We start from the raw sequence: 17,601 nt of genomic DNA, 5'->3' as shown, positions 1-17,601 counted from the left end.
TCCAAAGACGTACAGGTTTGCAGGTTAATTGGCTTTTATAAAGTGTAAATTGTTCCTACTGTGTAGGATAATGTTAGCGTATGGGGTGATAGCTAGTCAATGCGGACTCAGTGGGCCAAACGGCCTGTTTCTCCGCTGTACCTCGAAACTAAATTAAATAATATTCATAGAGTCTGAAGAAGGGTCTTGAACTGAAAAGCAACCCATTCCTACTCTCCAGAGATGCTGCCTGTCCTGCAGAATTACTCCAGTATTTTGTCTTGATCTTCGATTTAAACTAGCATCTGCAGTTCCTTCCTAAACAATGTTCATACCGTTGGGTCTTGCAAGATGAGTTTACTGATCGACGCACTGAGGAATAAAACAGCAGTGAACGATTGTTAATGGGAAACAGATTGATGTTATTGTAGGAGCATTTGTTGGCCATCAGTGGGACTGTACACTGACACTTGTCCAGCTCCTGAATCTATCATGCAGCCTCATGGGACAGAGCACCACTCACATCTGACATCTGGTTGAATCAGAGTCGGGACTGTTTTAAGCCTTAATTTACCAGGGTTAAATTCAAACTCTGGGGATGGACACCTGATCCCAAAGAGACGCAGCAAGATGTTGCAGAACATTCAACAAATTAATGATCTTTAAACAAACTGTTCTTTGGGGAGAAGCAAAAATCTATAATTTGTACAAAGTGACATTTTTTTCAGAACTCATGATTGCCTGGTTGCATCATGGCCTGGTTCGGCATCTCGAACGCCCAGGATCGAAGAAGATTGCAAAAAGTGGTGGACACCACGCAGTCCATCACAGCTACTGACCTCCTCACCATTGAAGGGATTTACAGGGGACGCTGCCTCAAAAAGGCAGCCAGCAACACCAGAGACCCACGCCACCCTAGTCACACTCTCATTACACTCCTGCCATCGGGAAGAAGATACAGGAGCCTGAAAACTGTAACGTCCAGGTTCAGGAGCAGCTTCTTCCCAACAACTATCAGGCTATTAAACTACAACCTTCAAAAAAGCTTTGAACTACATAGACTTAGGGGTTTTGATTTTCTCTTTTTGCACTGTTATTGTTTGTTTGTTTTAATGTGTATTTATGAATGTAGTGTATATATATATAGATATATAATATATATACAGTTCATTTTTACATTTATATAAATATAACATATATGTATAAAACAATGTTCAGTGTGTATATATATATATATAGAAGGTATCACAAAATGCTGGAGTAACTCAGCAGGTCACCGATGACAATAATAAACCTAGATCTAAAACTAACCTCAATTACTTGCTCGAAATGTGCAACTTTTATACCCAAAACCTAACATTAAAACGCAGGCGTGTTGAGAACTGTTGACTATTGATCCCAAGGTATTTATTCACAAAATGCTGGAGTAACTCAGCAGGTCAGGCAGCATCTCAGGAGAGAAAGAATGGGTGACTTTTCGGGTCGAGACCCTTCTTCAGTCTGTATATATATATAGACCTTTTTTTTCCATTTATTATATTGTTTACAGTGCAATGCTTCCATATTCTATTGTGCTGCTGCAAGTAAGAATTTCATTCTTCTGTGTGGGACACACGATCTTGACTTGACTCTAGATCTGACTCAACTCAATTTGATGGTACAATGGTCCAGTGGTATTGTATTGTCAGATCTACCTAAGTACAATGAAATTCTTTTTTTACAGTGCCAATCCAATCCAATCCAATCCAATCCTTCCATACATTAGGCACTGTCATACTAAGTACAAGTGTAAGACAGTAGACCACGGAGTCTACACACAAGAGTGGACAGCAAGGTGGTACAGTGGTAGAGTTGCTGCTTTACAGTGCCAGGGACCCAGGTTCAATCCTGACCGTGAGTGCTGTCTGTACGGAATTTGTACGTTCTCCCTGTGACCGTGTGGGTTTTCCCTGGGTGCTCCGGTTTCCTCCCACACTCCACGGACGAACTGGTTTGTAGGTTAATTAGCTTCAGTACATAATGTAAATAGTCCCTAGTGTGTAGGATTGTGCTAGTGTATGGGGTGATCGCTGGTTGGCGTGAACTCAGTGGGCCGAAGGGCCTGTTTCTGCACTGTATCACTAGTCGCCACTTTTCAGGCACCATCCTGTACCCTTCAAGTCCGAAATTTATCTTTAAATGTTGGAGTCTTAATTAGGCCATAAAGGCCTGCTCTTCTGGCAGCGGCAATGGGTCAGAGTTGCAGGGTCGGCCTGGCCAGGCGATGTCTTCAAATATTAGACTCAAAGGGTACATCAGAGGAAGAAGCGCCATATGTAACCATGATGTCATGGCTTTTTATGGTCGGGTAGTGCTGAACGCTGTCTTCCGTGAAGGTGTTAACACATCTTTAATAACCGAGAACAGGTTTCCAATAGTTGAATCCATTGCGCTAAATGATCCTTTGGGTGATGTTATGAGTGTAAAATCATGAGGGGGAATTGACAGGGTGAATGAACAGAGTATTTTTCCCAGGGTAGGGCAGTCAAAAACTATCAGTTTAAGGTGCGGGGGGAAATATTTAATAGGAACCCAAAGGGCAACTTTTTTCACTCAAAGAGTGGCGGGTATATGGAACAAGCTGCCAGAGGAGGTCATAGAGTCAAATAGCGTGGAAACAAGCTCTTCCAGGCAAAACTTGCCCACGCCGACCAACATGCCCCATCAGCACTAGTCCACCTACCTACATTTGGCCCATATCCCTCTAGACGTACCCTATCCATGTACCTGTCTCAATGTTTCTTAAACATCGTGATGGTACGTGCCTCAAATACCTCCTATGGCAGCTCGCTCCATATACCACCCTTTGCATAAAAAAACCACCTCCCAGGTTCCTATTAAGTCTTTCCCCCCTCGCCTTAAACCTATGGCCTCCGGTTCTGGATTCCCCTACCCTGGGTAAAAGCCTCTTGCATCTACCCGATCTATTCCCTTCATGATCTTATAAGCCTCTCACCATCACCCCTCATCCTCCTCCTGGAGGCAGTTGAGTTTCCCCAATTTCTAGTTTACGCTGAAAACAGAATTGTTTGGTTCATGCTCCAAGCTTCACTGGAATAGGAATGAGCCGCACTGTCAGATAGCACAGAGACCCGTGTTCGGTCCTGACTACGGGTTCTGTCTGTACCAAGTTTCTACATTCTCCCTATGACCATGTGGGTTTTCCCCGGGTTCTCCGGTTTCCTCCCAAAGTTTGTTTTTGGTCACGTGTACCATTAAAGGTTAATTTGCTTCTGTAAATTGTCCCTGGTGTGTAGGAGAGTGCTGGTGTACGGGGTGATCACAGGTCGGCGCAGACTCGGTGGGCCAAAAGGCCTGTTTCCACATTGTATCTCAGGTCAGCATCCTTCTTCAGACTGCCCCCTGTGAAATCTCCTCAAGGAATAACTACTTTGAAGAAATTTTCCTCCTCTTTTACGGCACCTATCCACGTTCTCCTGGGATGCTGCCTGACCCACTAAGTTACTCCAACACTGTGTGCTACTCTTTGTAAACCAGCATCTGCAGTTCCTAGGGTCTCCAATGAGTCATCCTGCCTTGCTTTGGTCTGGTTGATCTGTGACCCACTTCTGTTAACCCATTTGATCACCATTCCTCGATCTTTTCACTGAACAGAAGGCACAGTCTTAAGATTTCAGCTGACAGTTGTTCAAATTACACTTGGACAGATGTATGGATATGAAGAGTTTAGAGGGTTATAGGCCAAATGCAGGCACATGGGACTAACCCAGTATGCCAAATTGGCTGGCATGGACAAGCTGGGTCGAAGCACCCGTTTCCTGTGCAGCTCTGTGGGTCTTGATTGATCGTTTTATGTATAGCATTATCAGATTTGATTGGCTAGTTGCAAAACAAAGCTGTGCACTGCACTTCAGTACAGATGACAATAATAAACCTAGATCTAAAACTAAACTCAATTACTTGCTCGAAATGTGCAACTTTTATACCCAAAACCTAACATTAAAACGCAGGCGTGTTGAGAACTGTTGACCATTGATCCCAAGGTATTTATTCACAAAATGCTGGAGTAACTCAGCAGGTCAGGCAGCATCTCAGGAGAGAAGGAATGGGTGACGTTTCGGGTCGAGACCCTTCTTCAGTCTGACCTGCTGAGTTACTCCAGCATTTTGTGAATGAATACCTTCGATTTGTACCAGCATCTGCAGTTATTTTCTTACACCATTGATCCCAAAATCATTGGAGAGATCGAAATGTCTGCTGTCTCCAAAAAAATGTGTGTGTTTTGCACTCCTGAACTTCATAATGCAAACGCTTCAAAAATTTAATTATACCTAATGACATTTGGCATCTATTTCTCAGAGACTAAATTATCAGGATTAATTAAAGAGTTAATTATGTCTGATAAGATTTTTTTAAACCTTGATAAATCCACTGGGTCCTTCATCTTGTGGACATCAATTAGGGCTTTGGGATTATTAAACCTTCGATATTTCAAAATCTGTGCCTGCAAATGGACCCATTTGCCTCTTTAACAACACTTAATCTGCTACGGATGGACATCCATAATGTCTCAAGTGTTCTTTAATATCTCGGCTCCCTCCTCCACACCCATTATCTTCTCTACTTTTGTAACGTCAGCAAATTTGCCAATTTACATTTAGATTGATTTTGTGCCATTCGTACATGACAAAATGCATTGAATTCAAAGCTCCTCAACCCAAACCTCTTGTCCAATGTACAGGCCCACCACCGGATTTCCAGCAACTGGTGGTCTGGCACCTCCTTTAATTTGGACAAAAACTACGAGGGTGCAGTTGAAATCCCCCCCCCCCCCCCCCCCTCCCCCAGAAAATGTGGCGCCTGGGCCGGGTGAGGGGGCTGATCTCGACCTCATCAGGACTTTTGCAGCAATCGGCGGGTCGAATTGGGCCGGGGTTCTGGAACCCCGGCCCGGCTGGAGCCGGCAGATCCGTTCCCATAGCTGCCTTCTGAGGCCGACTTTGTGGGTCGGTATCTCGGCTCCTCGGCTGTCTAGGCGGGCCGTTACGGTTCCGTTGGACTCCTCTCGGAGGCCGTGACCTCTGTTGGTCCGGCAAACCAGATAATCCAGAAAGGCTCTGGGACCAAGGGTGGACTTGTAGTGCAAATATAAGTGCATCACTGGAAAGCACCTTTATCTTCATCTGATCCTTCCAGCTGGAATTTAATCAGGTTCATTTTAATCTCCGCATTGGCAAGTAAAGCAAATCTAATTTGATTTTTGTTTTGTTTTTTTACTTCAATGTTAATGTCTTCTACTACAAATTTAATAGTCATCCACCATGAAGACTAATCCAAAATAATTATTTAACGTTTCCCCCACTACTTCATTTGCGGACAAACATGGATGGTTTTCTCTGGAACGTCAGATGCTGAGGGAAGACCGAATAGTGAAAGGCCTGGTAGAGTGGTTGTGAAAGGAGCAATTTGGAAAGGAGATGAGGAGGAATTTCTTCAACCAGAGGATGGCGAATCTGTGGAATTCTATGCCACAGACGGCAGTGGAGGCCAAGTCATTGGGGTTTTTAAAGCGAAGATTGGTAGATTCTTGATTAATAAGGATGTCAAAGGTTATGGGGAGAAGGCAGGAGAATGGGGTTGAGACGGAAAAATAGATCAGCCATGATCGAGTGGCAGAGCAGACTCGATGGGCGGAATGGCCTCATTCTGCTCCTTGTCTTATGAACATATTGATAGAAGTACATATAATTATGAGAGGCATAGTTAGGATAGACAGTCAGAACCCTTTTCCCCAGGGTGGTATTTTCAAACACAAGCAGACATAACTTTAAGATGGGGGGAGGGGTGTAAACTTTAGAGGAGATGTGTGGAGCAAGTTCTTTTTGAACAGAGAGGGTGGTGGATACCTGGAGCACACTGGAGGTGGAGGCAGATATGATAGTGGCATTTAAAAACCTTGTAGATAGGCACATGGATACGCAGGGAATGGATCACATGCAGGCAGAGATTTACTTGACATCATGTTCAACACAGACATTGTGGGCCGAAGGGCCTGTTCTAGTGCTGGACTGCTCTGTATTCTGTTACTGTGCTGCAAATGTTGCACTGTTTGCTTAAATTAGCGTCAATACATATTGAAATACAATCTTCCTTACTTTGAGTAATCTAGCAACAAGAAACTTAATCTGATGTTAGCCCATAAGCAGATTTTCTGTACGTGGGTTGACATGGAAACAAGTTCTTTTTTTTCTTTCATCGGCTGTCAGTTACTAGAAATTAATTCACTCCCTCTTTTATTTGGACATAATGGAGAGAATTGCAAATTTAAATTTCAGTTTTAAAAATTATTTTATTTGAAGATTTTATGTGATAATCAAACATAAATACAACAGATTGTAGACACAAGAAACTGCAGATGCTGGAATCTTGCGTAGAACAAAAAGTGCTGGAATAACTCAGTGGGTCAGGCAGCAGCTCTGGAGAATATGGATAAGCGACGTTTCAGGTCGGGACCCTTCTTCATACTGGTCAGATGTTCTCCAAATCAGTAAACTCTTTAGCACACAAACACGCTGGAAAAAAAGTAGTAGCAGGACAAAGCCTAATAAGTGATAGGTTGATAAAGGTGAGGGGGGTATTGAAAGCCAGATGGGTGGGCAAAGGCTAGAAATTCAAAGGAAACAAAAAGGGAGCTTTTCCAGTATTTCTTCCCCACTGCAATCAGCAGAAGGGTCCCAAACCGAAACGTGACCTATCCATGTCCTCCGGTGATGCTGTCTGACCTGCTGAGTTACTCAGTATTTTGTGTTCTACATAAGCACAATGAGACATGCAATTTAATTTATTAATTGCACACTGGTGATTTCAAATTCTGTAATCCACATCAGCTCAACATGACTGCAATCAAACACCATCTGGCATTGGGAAGTGTAATAGGAATGAAACCAAATGGTGCTCTGTTGGAGAATTAGAGAATCACGCGCAAGCCAAATAATTATTTTTGATGCTCGTGACTCAATTCACCTTCTAGAAACAGTTACCCTGTGCAGTTACCCACCTACAGTGCACTTTTTGGTCAGGGACTATTGTTCCCCATGCTTACATTTCTGACATGCATCACTAAACCACAACTCACTGTCTGTCTGTCTGCCTCTCTCTCTCTCTCTCTCTCTCTCTCTCTCTCTCTCTCTCTCTCTCTCCCTGTCTCTCTCCCTCTCTGTCTCTTCCTGTCCCTCCCTCTCCCTGTCTCCCCTCTTCATCTCCCCTCCGCCTCCCCCTCTCCGTCGCCCCTATATCCCTGTCTCCCTCTCCCCGTCACCCCCTCTCCCTGTCTCCTCCTCTCCCCGTCTCCCCCACTCCGTCTCCCCCTCTTTCCTCTCCGTCTCCCCCTCTCCCTGTCTCCCCCTCTCCCTGTCTCCCCCTCTCCATCTCCCCCTCTCCCTGTCTCCCCCTCTCCATCTCCCCCACTCCCTGTCTCACCCCTCTCTTTCCTCTCCGTCTCCCCCTGTCTCCCCCTCTCCCTGTCTCTCCTCTCCCCGTCTCCCTGTCTCTCTTCTGGGTCGCTCTCTCTAACCTAATTTATGTACAAATAAAAAGTAACATTAGGCACAGCTAGTAGGTCAGACATTCAGCCAGTTTTTATTTCTAGATAGTTTTTTCAACAAATTCAAATAGTACTAAATAACATGGTCGTACAATTACCTGCAAGTTGTTTTCCTGAATACATTCACATTTTATTTCTGAGCTTGAAGGACTACATTATTTACACAGAATGGTTTGAAAAACATTTTAATAAACAAAATAAACCGGAAAAGATATCGCACTATGATGTGTGCTGGCACTAACGAAAAATTAAATATTATAAACGGTGCCAGAGGTGCAGCTGGTAGAGCTGCTGCCTCACAGCGCTGTCTGTGTGCAGTTTGAACGTTCTCCCTGGGACCGTGTGGGTTTCCTCCTGGTGCTCCAGTTTCCTTCCACGTCCCAATAACATGTGGGTTTGTAAATTAAATAGCCTCTGCAAATTGCCTCCAGTGCGTAGGGAGTGGGTGTGAAAGTGGGACAACAGAACTGGTGTGAACGGGTGATCGATAGTCAGCAAGTATATAGTGAATTTTAAAAAGGCAGTGATGATGTTTTCACAGAAACATCACCAGCACCTTAAATAAAATGCAAGGGTAGAGAGCAGGACATCGGAAACGTTTCAGAATACAGATGAACTCATTATGAAAAAATAGCATGTCAGCAAAGCAATTTAAAATGTTAATGAAACACAAAGGTATTAATTTATATCTCTGCACCTTAGAAATAATTAACTTACACGGGAGCCTGGTCAGGTCACACCAGTTCTGATCTCCAATGAAAGAGATACTGAATCAAGTGAGACAGGAAGACAAAGAAAATTTCAAGGACAGAATTGAAATGCACGGAAAAGATGGTATATTTTTCCAAGCCCTTATTATTTCAACACCTATCAAAACACTCAGTAAAGTAATCCCTTTCTCTTAGTCCTTTTTCTTAATTTAGGATAATGATAATGCAAGTGCCTTGACACAGGTTTATAAAATCAGTGGACAGTCAGGGAGAAATTCCACGTGGCCGAGTTAATAATAAATGTTTATAATGGAAAACAAACAGAATATAGATGTTACCACTGCATAACGTGTGCATTTTTTATGTTTTCGAAAAAGAATCTGGGATTTCAAACTGGCATATGAGGAAACTAATGAGCCAATTCCATATTTTTTGATGGGATGAGGAAATACTCGTGTCAAGAACGGAAATACTCATGTCTGAAGAAGGGAAATTCTCATGTCTGAAGAAGGGAAATACTCATGTCTGAAGAAGGGAAATACTCATGTCTGAAGAAGGGTCCCAACCCGAAACAGCATCCATGTTCTCCAGAGATGGGTCCCCACCCGAAACGGTTTCCATGTTCTCCAGAGATGGGTCCCCACCCGAAACGGTTTCCATGTTCTCCAGAGATGCCGCCAGTCCTACTGAGTTACTCCAGCAACTTGTCCTTTTTTGCAATCCGGCATCTACAGTTCTTTGTTTCTAAAACTTCTTCACTTCTATTATCAGCCGACTGAATGGCCCTCCCCATCAGCTAGGGTGTAGTTTTGATTTTCCAAACCCCTTCATTGCAGATATTGGACTTTTTCCCAGTGACTGTAACAATATTATGCTGTAAACTATACTCTGCACGCTGGTATATTTCTCATTAGTACTATGATTGTACTAATGTAAAATACCATCTGATTTAATTGGACAAACAAAGGTTTTTCCACTGTATCTCGGTACACACGACAATTATAAACCAATGCCAATATTTTTAATATATTTGGAATGTTTTAGATATTTTCTAAGTTTAGTTTAGTTTAGAGAGTGTGGAAACAAGCCCTTTGGCTCATCGAGTCCGCACCGACCAACAATCACCTGTATACTAGTTCTATCCAACACACTCGGAACAATTTACAGAAAACCGTTTACCTACAAATCTGGAGTCTTTGGAATGTTGGATGAAACCGGAGCACCCAGAGAAAACCCACGTGGTCACAGGCAGAACGTACAGACTACGTACAGTCACCACCTGTAGTCGGGAATGATCCGGGTCCCTGGCGCTGTGAGGCTGGCACTCATCGCACGTCCCTAATTGTCCCTGAACTCTGTGCTTTGCTAAATCATTTCAAAAGTTGAAGTTAAAATGCAACCACTGAGGTTATGAAATTACATGGGTCACATCAGGAAAAGATAGCCAATCATCTTTCCTGACAGACACATCAACCAAGTTTTTTTTTAACATACCAGTTTCATGACCACCATTACTAAAACAGATAACATATCTCTCACATGTGAAAAATGTTATAATCTGAGCTCTTGTTTAATATATAACAAACTGACAAAGGCTAAGGTGACTGGCATCTTTCCATTTGCAATGGGACATGCTTCAAATCTCGCCTGTTCTCCTGGACTAATAGATGTAGCAAAGTCCATCACACAGACCAGACTCCCCACCACCAACTCCATCTACACTTCACGTTGCCTTGGAATAGCAGCCAACATAATCAAAGACTTGTGCCTCCCCGGTCCTTCCTCCTTTTCGCAGCTTCCGTCGGGCAGAAGATACAGATGTTTGAAAGCGCTCACCACCAGACTCAGGAACAGCATCTTCTCCTCTGTTCTCAGGCTTCTGAACGGTCCTTCCAAAAGCTGGGGTACTGTTCGATTCACCTCTACCCCCATTGCGGACATTGGACTTTGTCTCTGGAATGGATGCGCTTCAATGCTGAGAACTATATTCTGCGCTCTGTATCTTCCCCTTTGATATACCTAATGAACTTGAGTTTAGGTTGATTGTATTTATGTATAGTATTATCTGATCTGATTGGGTAGAATGCTCAACAAAGCTTTTCACTGTAGTTTGGTGCATGTGACAATATTGAACCTAAATTAATCGTTAATATTCTCAACATCAAGATTCAAATCTATTATAGTAACAGGGGTTGGCACTTGAGAATTTTTATGAAAGGATATTCTTACAGGAGAAAAAGGCTGAAATGAATACGTCCACAATCAATTTTCTGGCAACTGGTGGTCCGGCATGTCCTTTACTCCGGACAAAATTACAAGAGTGAACTTGAAATCTCCCCCGGAAGTCCCCTTGGAAATGTGGTGCCTCGGTGAGGTGGCCAATCTCAACCTCACCATGGCCAATCGGCGGGTCGAATTTTCCCCCTGCGGCTGAGGTTCCGGAACTCCAGCCCGGCCGGAGCCGGCAGATCCGTTCTCATAGTCAACCTCCGAGGCCGACTTCACAGGCCGGTATCTCGGGCCCCCCAAGGCCATGGCCTCTGTTGGTCCGGTAAAATGGATAATCCAGAAAGATTCTGGAACCAAGGGTGCTGGAAAATCAGTGGTGGACCTGAACATACATTGTCGACAGCATAGAAATCTGCATTGCCTGTACCACACCCCAGAACAACTTTAACTTTATCTTAAAAAACCCACTGAAACTGACAATTAGGTTTTCTATAATCAGTTTAATTCATGTTCAATTCAAACACACTAAACAACAAAACGTTCCTTTGCAAGCCAAGCACGTTACGTTGAACAATGAAGATCTTCAACAATCTTTTTTTCTGCCAATTAGTTAGATACACTCACACACAATGGCAGTTCAAAAATTAGGTTCAAAGTCAACAGTGGGCCGACATCCTTACTGAAACCACATGTCACTGGCACTTCCTGATTCTTTACCGAGCAACTCTGAAAATTGATGATCGGAAGTCCATGTTTGCACATGGAACGTATTAGTAGCTGCTCCGGTCAAGAGAATTACTGACAGGTGAAGATCTGGTAACTCTCGCGACTGAAGCTGCTAACAGGAACTGGGCTTCATTTTAACCAAAATAAGAACAATGTGTACTATAAGGCTGATGAACTTTCATTGTCATTTTTTGGGTCACAAACTTCCCTGGAGCTCATCAATATAAACCACATTTCAATGCCATTCGATTTTTGTTACGAACAAAGAAATAATTGCAAGAGTGACAATATGCTTGTCAGATCGCATCAGAGAACGTTTACAATTACTTCCAGCTGCTAATCATAATTTTAGGTCAGTTTATTTAAAATAGTACTTTCTGCCAATATCTTTAATTTGCACAATCTACTGGGGGGGGGGGGGGGGGGGGCACAGTTGCTGCCTTACAGCGCCTGAGACCTGGGTTCGATCCTGACCACGGGTGTTGTCTGTACGCAGTTTGTACGTCCTCCCTGTGACCGCGTGGGTTTTCTCCGGGTGCTCCAGTTTCCTCCCACCCTCCAAAGACGTACAGGTTTGTACGTTAATTGGCTTCGGTAAAGACTGTAAATTGTCCCTAGTGTGGAGGATAGTGCTGGTGAATGGGGTGATCGCTGGTCAGCATGGACTCGGCGGGCCGAAGGGCCTGTTTCCACACTGTATCTCGAAAGTCTAAAGTCCACTGCAAATAATTATTGAAAGTTTTTTTTTAATACTTATAATTGAACAATTTCTTTGTTACTGATTTGGCCCTTTTTGCTAAAGGGATCAGGGGGTATGGAGAGAAGGCAGGTACAGGTTACTGAGCTGGATGATCAGCCATGATCATATTGAATGGCGGTGCAGGCTCGAAGGGCCGAATGGCCTACTCCTGCACCTATTTTCTATGTTTCTATGTTTACTGGCAATATTTGCAGAACTGAATGTTTTATGAGTCGGTTACAACCTGGAGCCAATATTGCCTCAGCGAAATCCCCTAATGATACCACCGGTAAGACAAACAAATCAATGTCAGTATCTTCTTCCAGGCCAAGGATTCTTTAGTAAGGAGACTAGGAGGAATTTCTTTAGACGTAGGGCGGTGAATCTGTGGAATTCATTGCCACAGATGACTGTGAAGGCCAAGTCGATGGATATTTTTAAGGTGAAGATTGATGGATTCTTGATCAGCAAGGGTGTCAAGGGTTATGGGGAGAAGGCAGGAAAATGGGGTTGTGAAGAAAATATAGATGTCTTGATTGAATGGCGGAGTAGACTTGATGGGCCAAATGGTCTAATTCTGCTCCCAAAACCTATGAAAGTCCTCATCTTTGAGGCCCCAACTACACTCAACTGGCTCCACTGGGCAGAGAAAGACACAAAGTGCTGGAGTAACTCAGCGGGTCAGACAGCATCTCTGGAGAACATGGATAGATGATGTTTCGGGTTGGAGGGGGATTGTCTGTCTAGCGGCAACATAGTCCTTCCCAATAAAGTCCTTAAGCTTATCACTTTCACGAAAGGAGTGGAGCGATCATTCTTGACGCAAACAACAGAGAGATCTTCACGCCGTTTCAGTTTAATTAGTCGTTTATTGAAGTAGTAATACAAACAGATTAGTATATCTCTAGTCATAGATCTGGTAAGAATTTATATCTTGCCAGGCTCCTCTCGTGCCTAACGCATAACGTCATTGCCTTCCCAATTATACTCATAATTCTGGCTCCTCCCCTGGCTCCTCCCAGTCCATATATGCACACATGCCCATATATGTAAGCTTAGTATTCATCTCACGACAACCCCCAAGTGCCCAAAAATAATACAGCAAGATACAAAATAATATAATATTGTAGGATAGCTAATAAACACAAATGGCTCCTACAGCCTGTATTCACATGTAGACACAAGGATGTTGGAATCTAAAGTAGAACACAAAGTACTGGAGGAACTCGGCGGGTCTGGTGAGTTACGCTGAGTTACCGTAAGACCATAACACTATAAGATATAGGAGTAGAATTAGGCCACTCGGCCCATTGAGTCATGGCTGATCTATTTTTCCCTGTCAACCCCATTATCCTCCCTTCTCCCCCCTTCTCCCCATAACCTTTGGCAACCTTACTAATCAAGAAACTGTCAATCTCCGCCTTAAAAATATCCAATGTCTTGGCCTCCACCGCCATCTGTGGCAATGAATTCCACAGATTCACCACCCTCTGACTAAAGAAATTACTCCTTCTCTTTGCACTGTTACTCCAGCATTTTGTTCACATGTCTTCCCAAACTCACTATTCCATGATCTTCAATGGTAGGCACAAAAAATAAACAAAAGACTCAAGGACGTTCTAAAAACCACCTTGAAAAAAATTCCAACTTCCCACCAACTCTTGGAAGCCTCCACAACTGATCCAAGTGGAGCAGAATGGTATCGCGAGCTTCAAGTCCCTGCATTAGAAGTACAATGTAGACCAGAGTGAACTGCTTTACAATCCCCCCCCAACCTCCAATCCCGTTTAACATCCCATGCACCATCTGTGAGAGAGGCCCACATCAGCCGCCTCTGCAGAACTGGAATGGAAGCAATAAGGAGACAAACTGAGCCAGAGACGCTGGTTTATGGAAAAAAAAGTCACGAGGTGCTGGAATACTCAGCGGGTCAGGCAGCATCTCTGTAGGACATGGACAGGTGATGTTTTGGGTAGGGACTCTTCTTCAGATTGATTGTGTTGGATGGCATGGAGGGGGCAGAAAGCTGGAAGAGAGGTTGGGAGGGGCAGGACAAAGCCTGGCAAGTGTAGGTGGATAGAGGATACAACTGAGGGGGGGTTTTGATTGGCAGATGGTTGGACAAAGGTTAGAGATAAAAAGTCATAAAGTGTGAGATGAGGATACAAGAGGTGCAAATTATGAAACCAGAGGAAAGAATACAGATGGAGGGGGCAGGGGGAGAGCATCTGCAGTCTCAAGGGATTGCCTCAGAAGACAATTCAGTTAAATTTAATCCCAGATTTTTAAAGCAGAGACGACCCATGGCGAAAGAGGCGTGATATAAAATCATTATTTTGTTTTACAGACCCCTTTCATGAAGATAAATTGTATGGGTCTGAGAAGCTATTGTCTCAAACCAAAAATTTGTTTTTAATTAGGTTTTGTAGATCAGGAACTTGCTCAAGAAAAGGAATTCATTTGCTAATTAAGTTGAACATAAGGTAATTAAGCTGCTGGTAGATTAAATCCTAATGTTAATTTAGCATTAAGAAGGTTTGTTTCTCCAAGAAACTAAAACCATAATAAGCTTTGTCATCGTATTGCATAATGCTGTCATCGATTGAATTCAAAATTTCTCATCCAATTCATTTCAAAATAATTAAGTATATCAGAAAACTAGCTTGTCTAATGGTTCCATGTGCTTCATTTGTCACATATGCACAGTGAAATTATTTTGCATATTTACACATGCAGGCACTGCCATATTTTGATGCCATACAATAGTATGATTTTACTGGATTGTATGCAAAACAAAGAATTTCACTCTACCTAGGTACATGTGACAATAGAGCATCATTGAATCAATTATTTACCAGGATGCAGCTCAATGAGTAGATTTTTTTAACCCAAAATGTCATGCTGTTAAAGAGTCTGACTTATAGTATTAAAATCCAGCTGTAATTATTCTCTGCACTTTTAGTTTATTTCTGTAAGAAGAAATCCTCTTTAATGATGGCTGGGTCCAAGGTCAAACAGCGCGAATGAAGTCTTGGATGAGGCAGGCTATGGTGTGTCCAAGGATAGACACATAAAGGTAGCTGCCAATCAGTGTATGCCTGTATTTCGAAATAACTTGAGTATGATCCAATTATCCAGTATTTTGACGGAAGCCCATTGTCTCCACATATGATGTAGATGATACACATACCAAAATCAAAAAGTAGTCAACAGCGATCAGTTAATAAATTATAATTATTTGATGAAATACCTCCAAATTAGCATAATCAGGAGGATGGAGGGGGATTAAAACTAGCAACCACAGGGCTAATTAAATATTCTGCCCTCTACTCTCCGACTTCACAGCTTCATTTTCATTTCTTCCTCCCATCTTTGCCTCAATTATAGCCTGAGTGTAAATTAACAGTAGTTTATTTATTCCTCGATACTTTTTCTGGGCAAAACGTTCCAGCCCCTACATACATTCTTTGTTCTCGTTTTTAAAGCAGTCCGATAGAGGCGTGTATTGCTACTTAAAGATGGTCACTGTTGTCAAATGGAACTGCATGATATTCACTACAAAATACCCACCACATATTTCACAATACATCCACTTCCGAACGATCGTTCATTAGTAAACGTGAAAATATCATTGACATCCTTTTATGGGGATGGGATGGTTGGTGGCAGAAACCTATTGACAAGACCAGCATCGCACACTGCCGAACCTCTTCACAATTCACCCTTAACTCTTATCATCTGATCCAAAGCATTATTCCTCCCCAATCACACCCGGGGGGTATCCTTTCCCTAACCCTGGAAATAATTCTGTTCCCTCCCCATTTTAACCGCTTCGTCACTTTGATGAACAAAGACCACGCGTTTGCAGAGGTAAAACGGTTTGCACACAAGTGTATTTGAAAGAATACGACATTAAACCTGCCACGGTAGCATTTATTGCAGTTCCCCAGGGTTTAAAAGGGCACTTTGGTTCAGTTTCACAAATCCAGAAATTTGGTCCATTTTCACAATCCAGAAATTTGCTTCATTTTTACAATGCAGAAATTGGGCTAATTTACACAATCTAGTATTTTGGTTCATATTCACAAAGGAGCAATTTGGTTCAGTTTCACAATCGAGAAATGAGTTTCACATTCTCAACCCAGAAATTTACACGAAGCAGAAATTTGATTCATTTTCCCAAACCAGAAATTTAGTTCATTTTCGCAATCTAGAATTTTGGTTCATTTCCTCAATCCAGAAATTTAGTTCATTTCTTACAATGCAGAAATTTGATTCATTTTCACAACGCAGAAATTTGGTTCATTTACACAATCCAGAAACTTGGTTCGTTCTCACAATGCAGTAATTCGGCGAATGGTCACAACGCAGTAATTTGGTTCATATTCACAGTGCTTTGATGGAAACCCGTTGCCTTTGGGACATTAACCGCACAATCGAGAAACAGTCAATGTCAAGGCAGAGAATCGGTCCGTATGCGACCGTTTGTCCAAGTGTCAATGACAAATGACACAATTCACGCAGCAGAATATTGTGCAAAAATGCAACCCAATTAAGAAGCCCTGTCACCTCCTCGGAGGCTTGCACGGTTGCACAATGGCGTCCTGGCTCCTAGAAATGGGTACAATTTGGGCAATGTCTGACTCGACCCAATAATAGATGAGGATTTACCTTAATGCGACTTTGACACTACAGCCGTCCTGATGAGTCGCCATTATGAAGGGCAGCGGGCGCTGGGCAAGCTGCATGCAGTGGGTGAGAGCGCCAGGTTGCTCTCTGAGGTGATTTGAGGGTTCAAATGAAGGTGCATTCTCCACGGTGTTGGGGCCGTGTCATGTTGCAGCGGACGGCAGCGGGACAGCGTTGCTTGCATTTGCTACATCCTGTGTTACATTGTATCCGCTGCGCTGCCACTCCGCAATGCAACATCCAGCGCGGCCCCCGGCGCCTGTTGCCAGGCAACCGAGCCGCTGCCCCGCCGCTGACTGACGGCCGCGCCACCCAACCGCAGCCGCGCATCCCCAGCGGGTGGGCGGGCTCTCACGCTGCACTGCCCAATAGCAGCGGAGCAGGTGACAACACTGGGGGGGGAGGGACATTTCACGTCCAAAAATAGGTGCAAGAGGAGGCCATTCGGCCCTTCGAGCTAGCACCGCCATTCATTGTGATCATGGCTGATCATCCACAATCAGTCTGAAGAAGGGTCTCGACCCGAAACGTCACCCATTCCTTCTCTCCTGAGATGCTGCCTGACCTGCTGAGTTACTCCAGCATTTTGTGAATAAATACCTTCGATTTGTACCATAGAAACATAGAAAATAGGTGCAGGAGTAGGCCATTCGGCCCTTTGAGCCTGCACCGCCAATCAATATGATCTGCAGCATCTGCAGTTATTTTCTTATATATCCACAATCAGTAACCTGTGCCCAACTTCTCCCCATATCTCTTGATTCCCCATATCCCTTGATCCCAATAATTAACTTTCATTTTATGGCAAAAAGTTATGGCAAAACAAAAACATTTTATGGCAAAATTTCATTTCATGCAATTGTCATTTTATGAAACATCATTTCATAATATTGTATGACGAGTCTCAACCTGAAACGTCACCCATT

At 43.2% G+C, this 17,601-nt stretch overlaps 1 protein-coding gene across 4 annotated transcripts in view; it reads right to left on the bottom strand.

Annotated features, from left to right (window-relative positions):
* Positions 1-16,886, bottom strand: part of kif21b (kinesin family member 21B) — a 122,725-nt gene extending 105,839 nt beyond the window's left edge. For all 4 annotated transcript variants that reach the window (XR_013548849.1, XR_013548850.1, XR_013548851.1 and 1 more), the window contains exon 1: positions 16,658-16,886. Coding sequence is in view for 1 of the 4 variants with exons in the window: in XM_078420724.1 (XP_078276850.1) it covers positions 16,658-16,734 (77 nt within the window). In the remaining 3 variants the exon portion in view is untranslated. The remainder of the gene's footprint in view (positions 1-16,657) is intronic.
* Positions 16,887-17,601: the final 715 nt, after the last annotated feature.

This window comes from Rhinoraja longicauda, chromosome 24 (genome assembly GCF_053455715.1).
Source record: "Rhinoraja longicauda isolate Sanriku21f chromosome 24, sRhiLon1.1, whole genome shotgun sequence".
In the NCBI taxonomy this organism is placed as follows: Eukaryota; Metazoa; Chordata; class Chondrichthyes; order Rajiformes; family Arhynchobatidae; genus Rhinoraja; species Rhinoraja longicauda.
The sequence above is the reverse complement of the archived record's forward strand: the minus strand, read 5'-3'. Positions and strand labels throughout refer to the sequence as shown.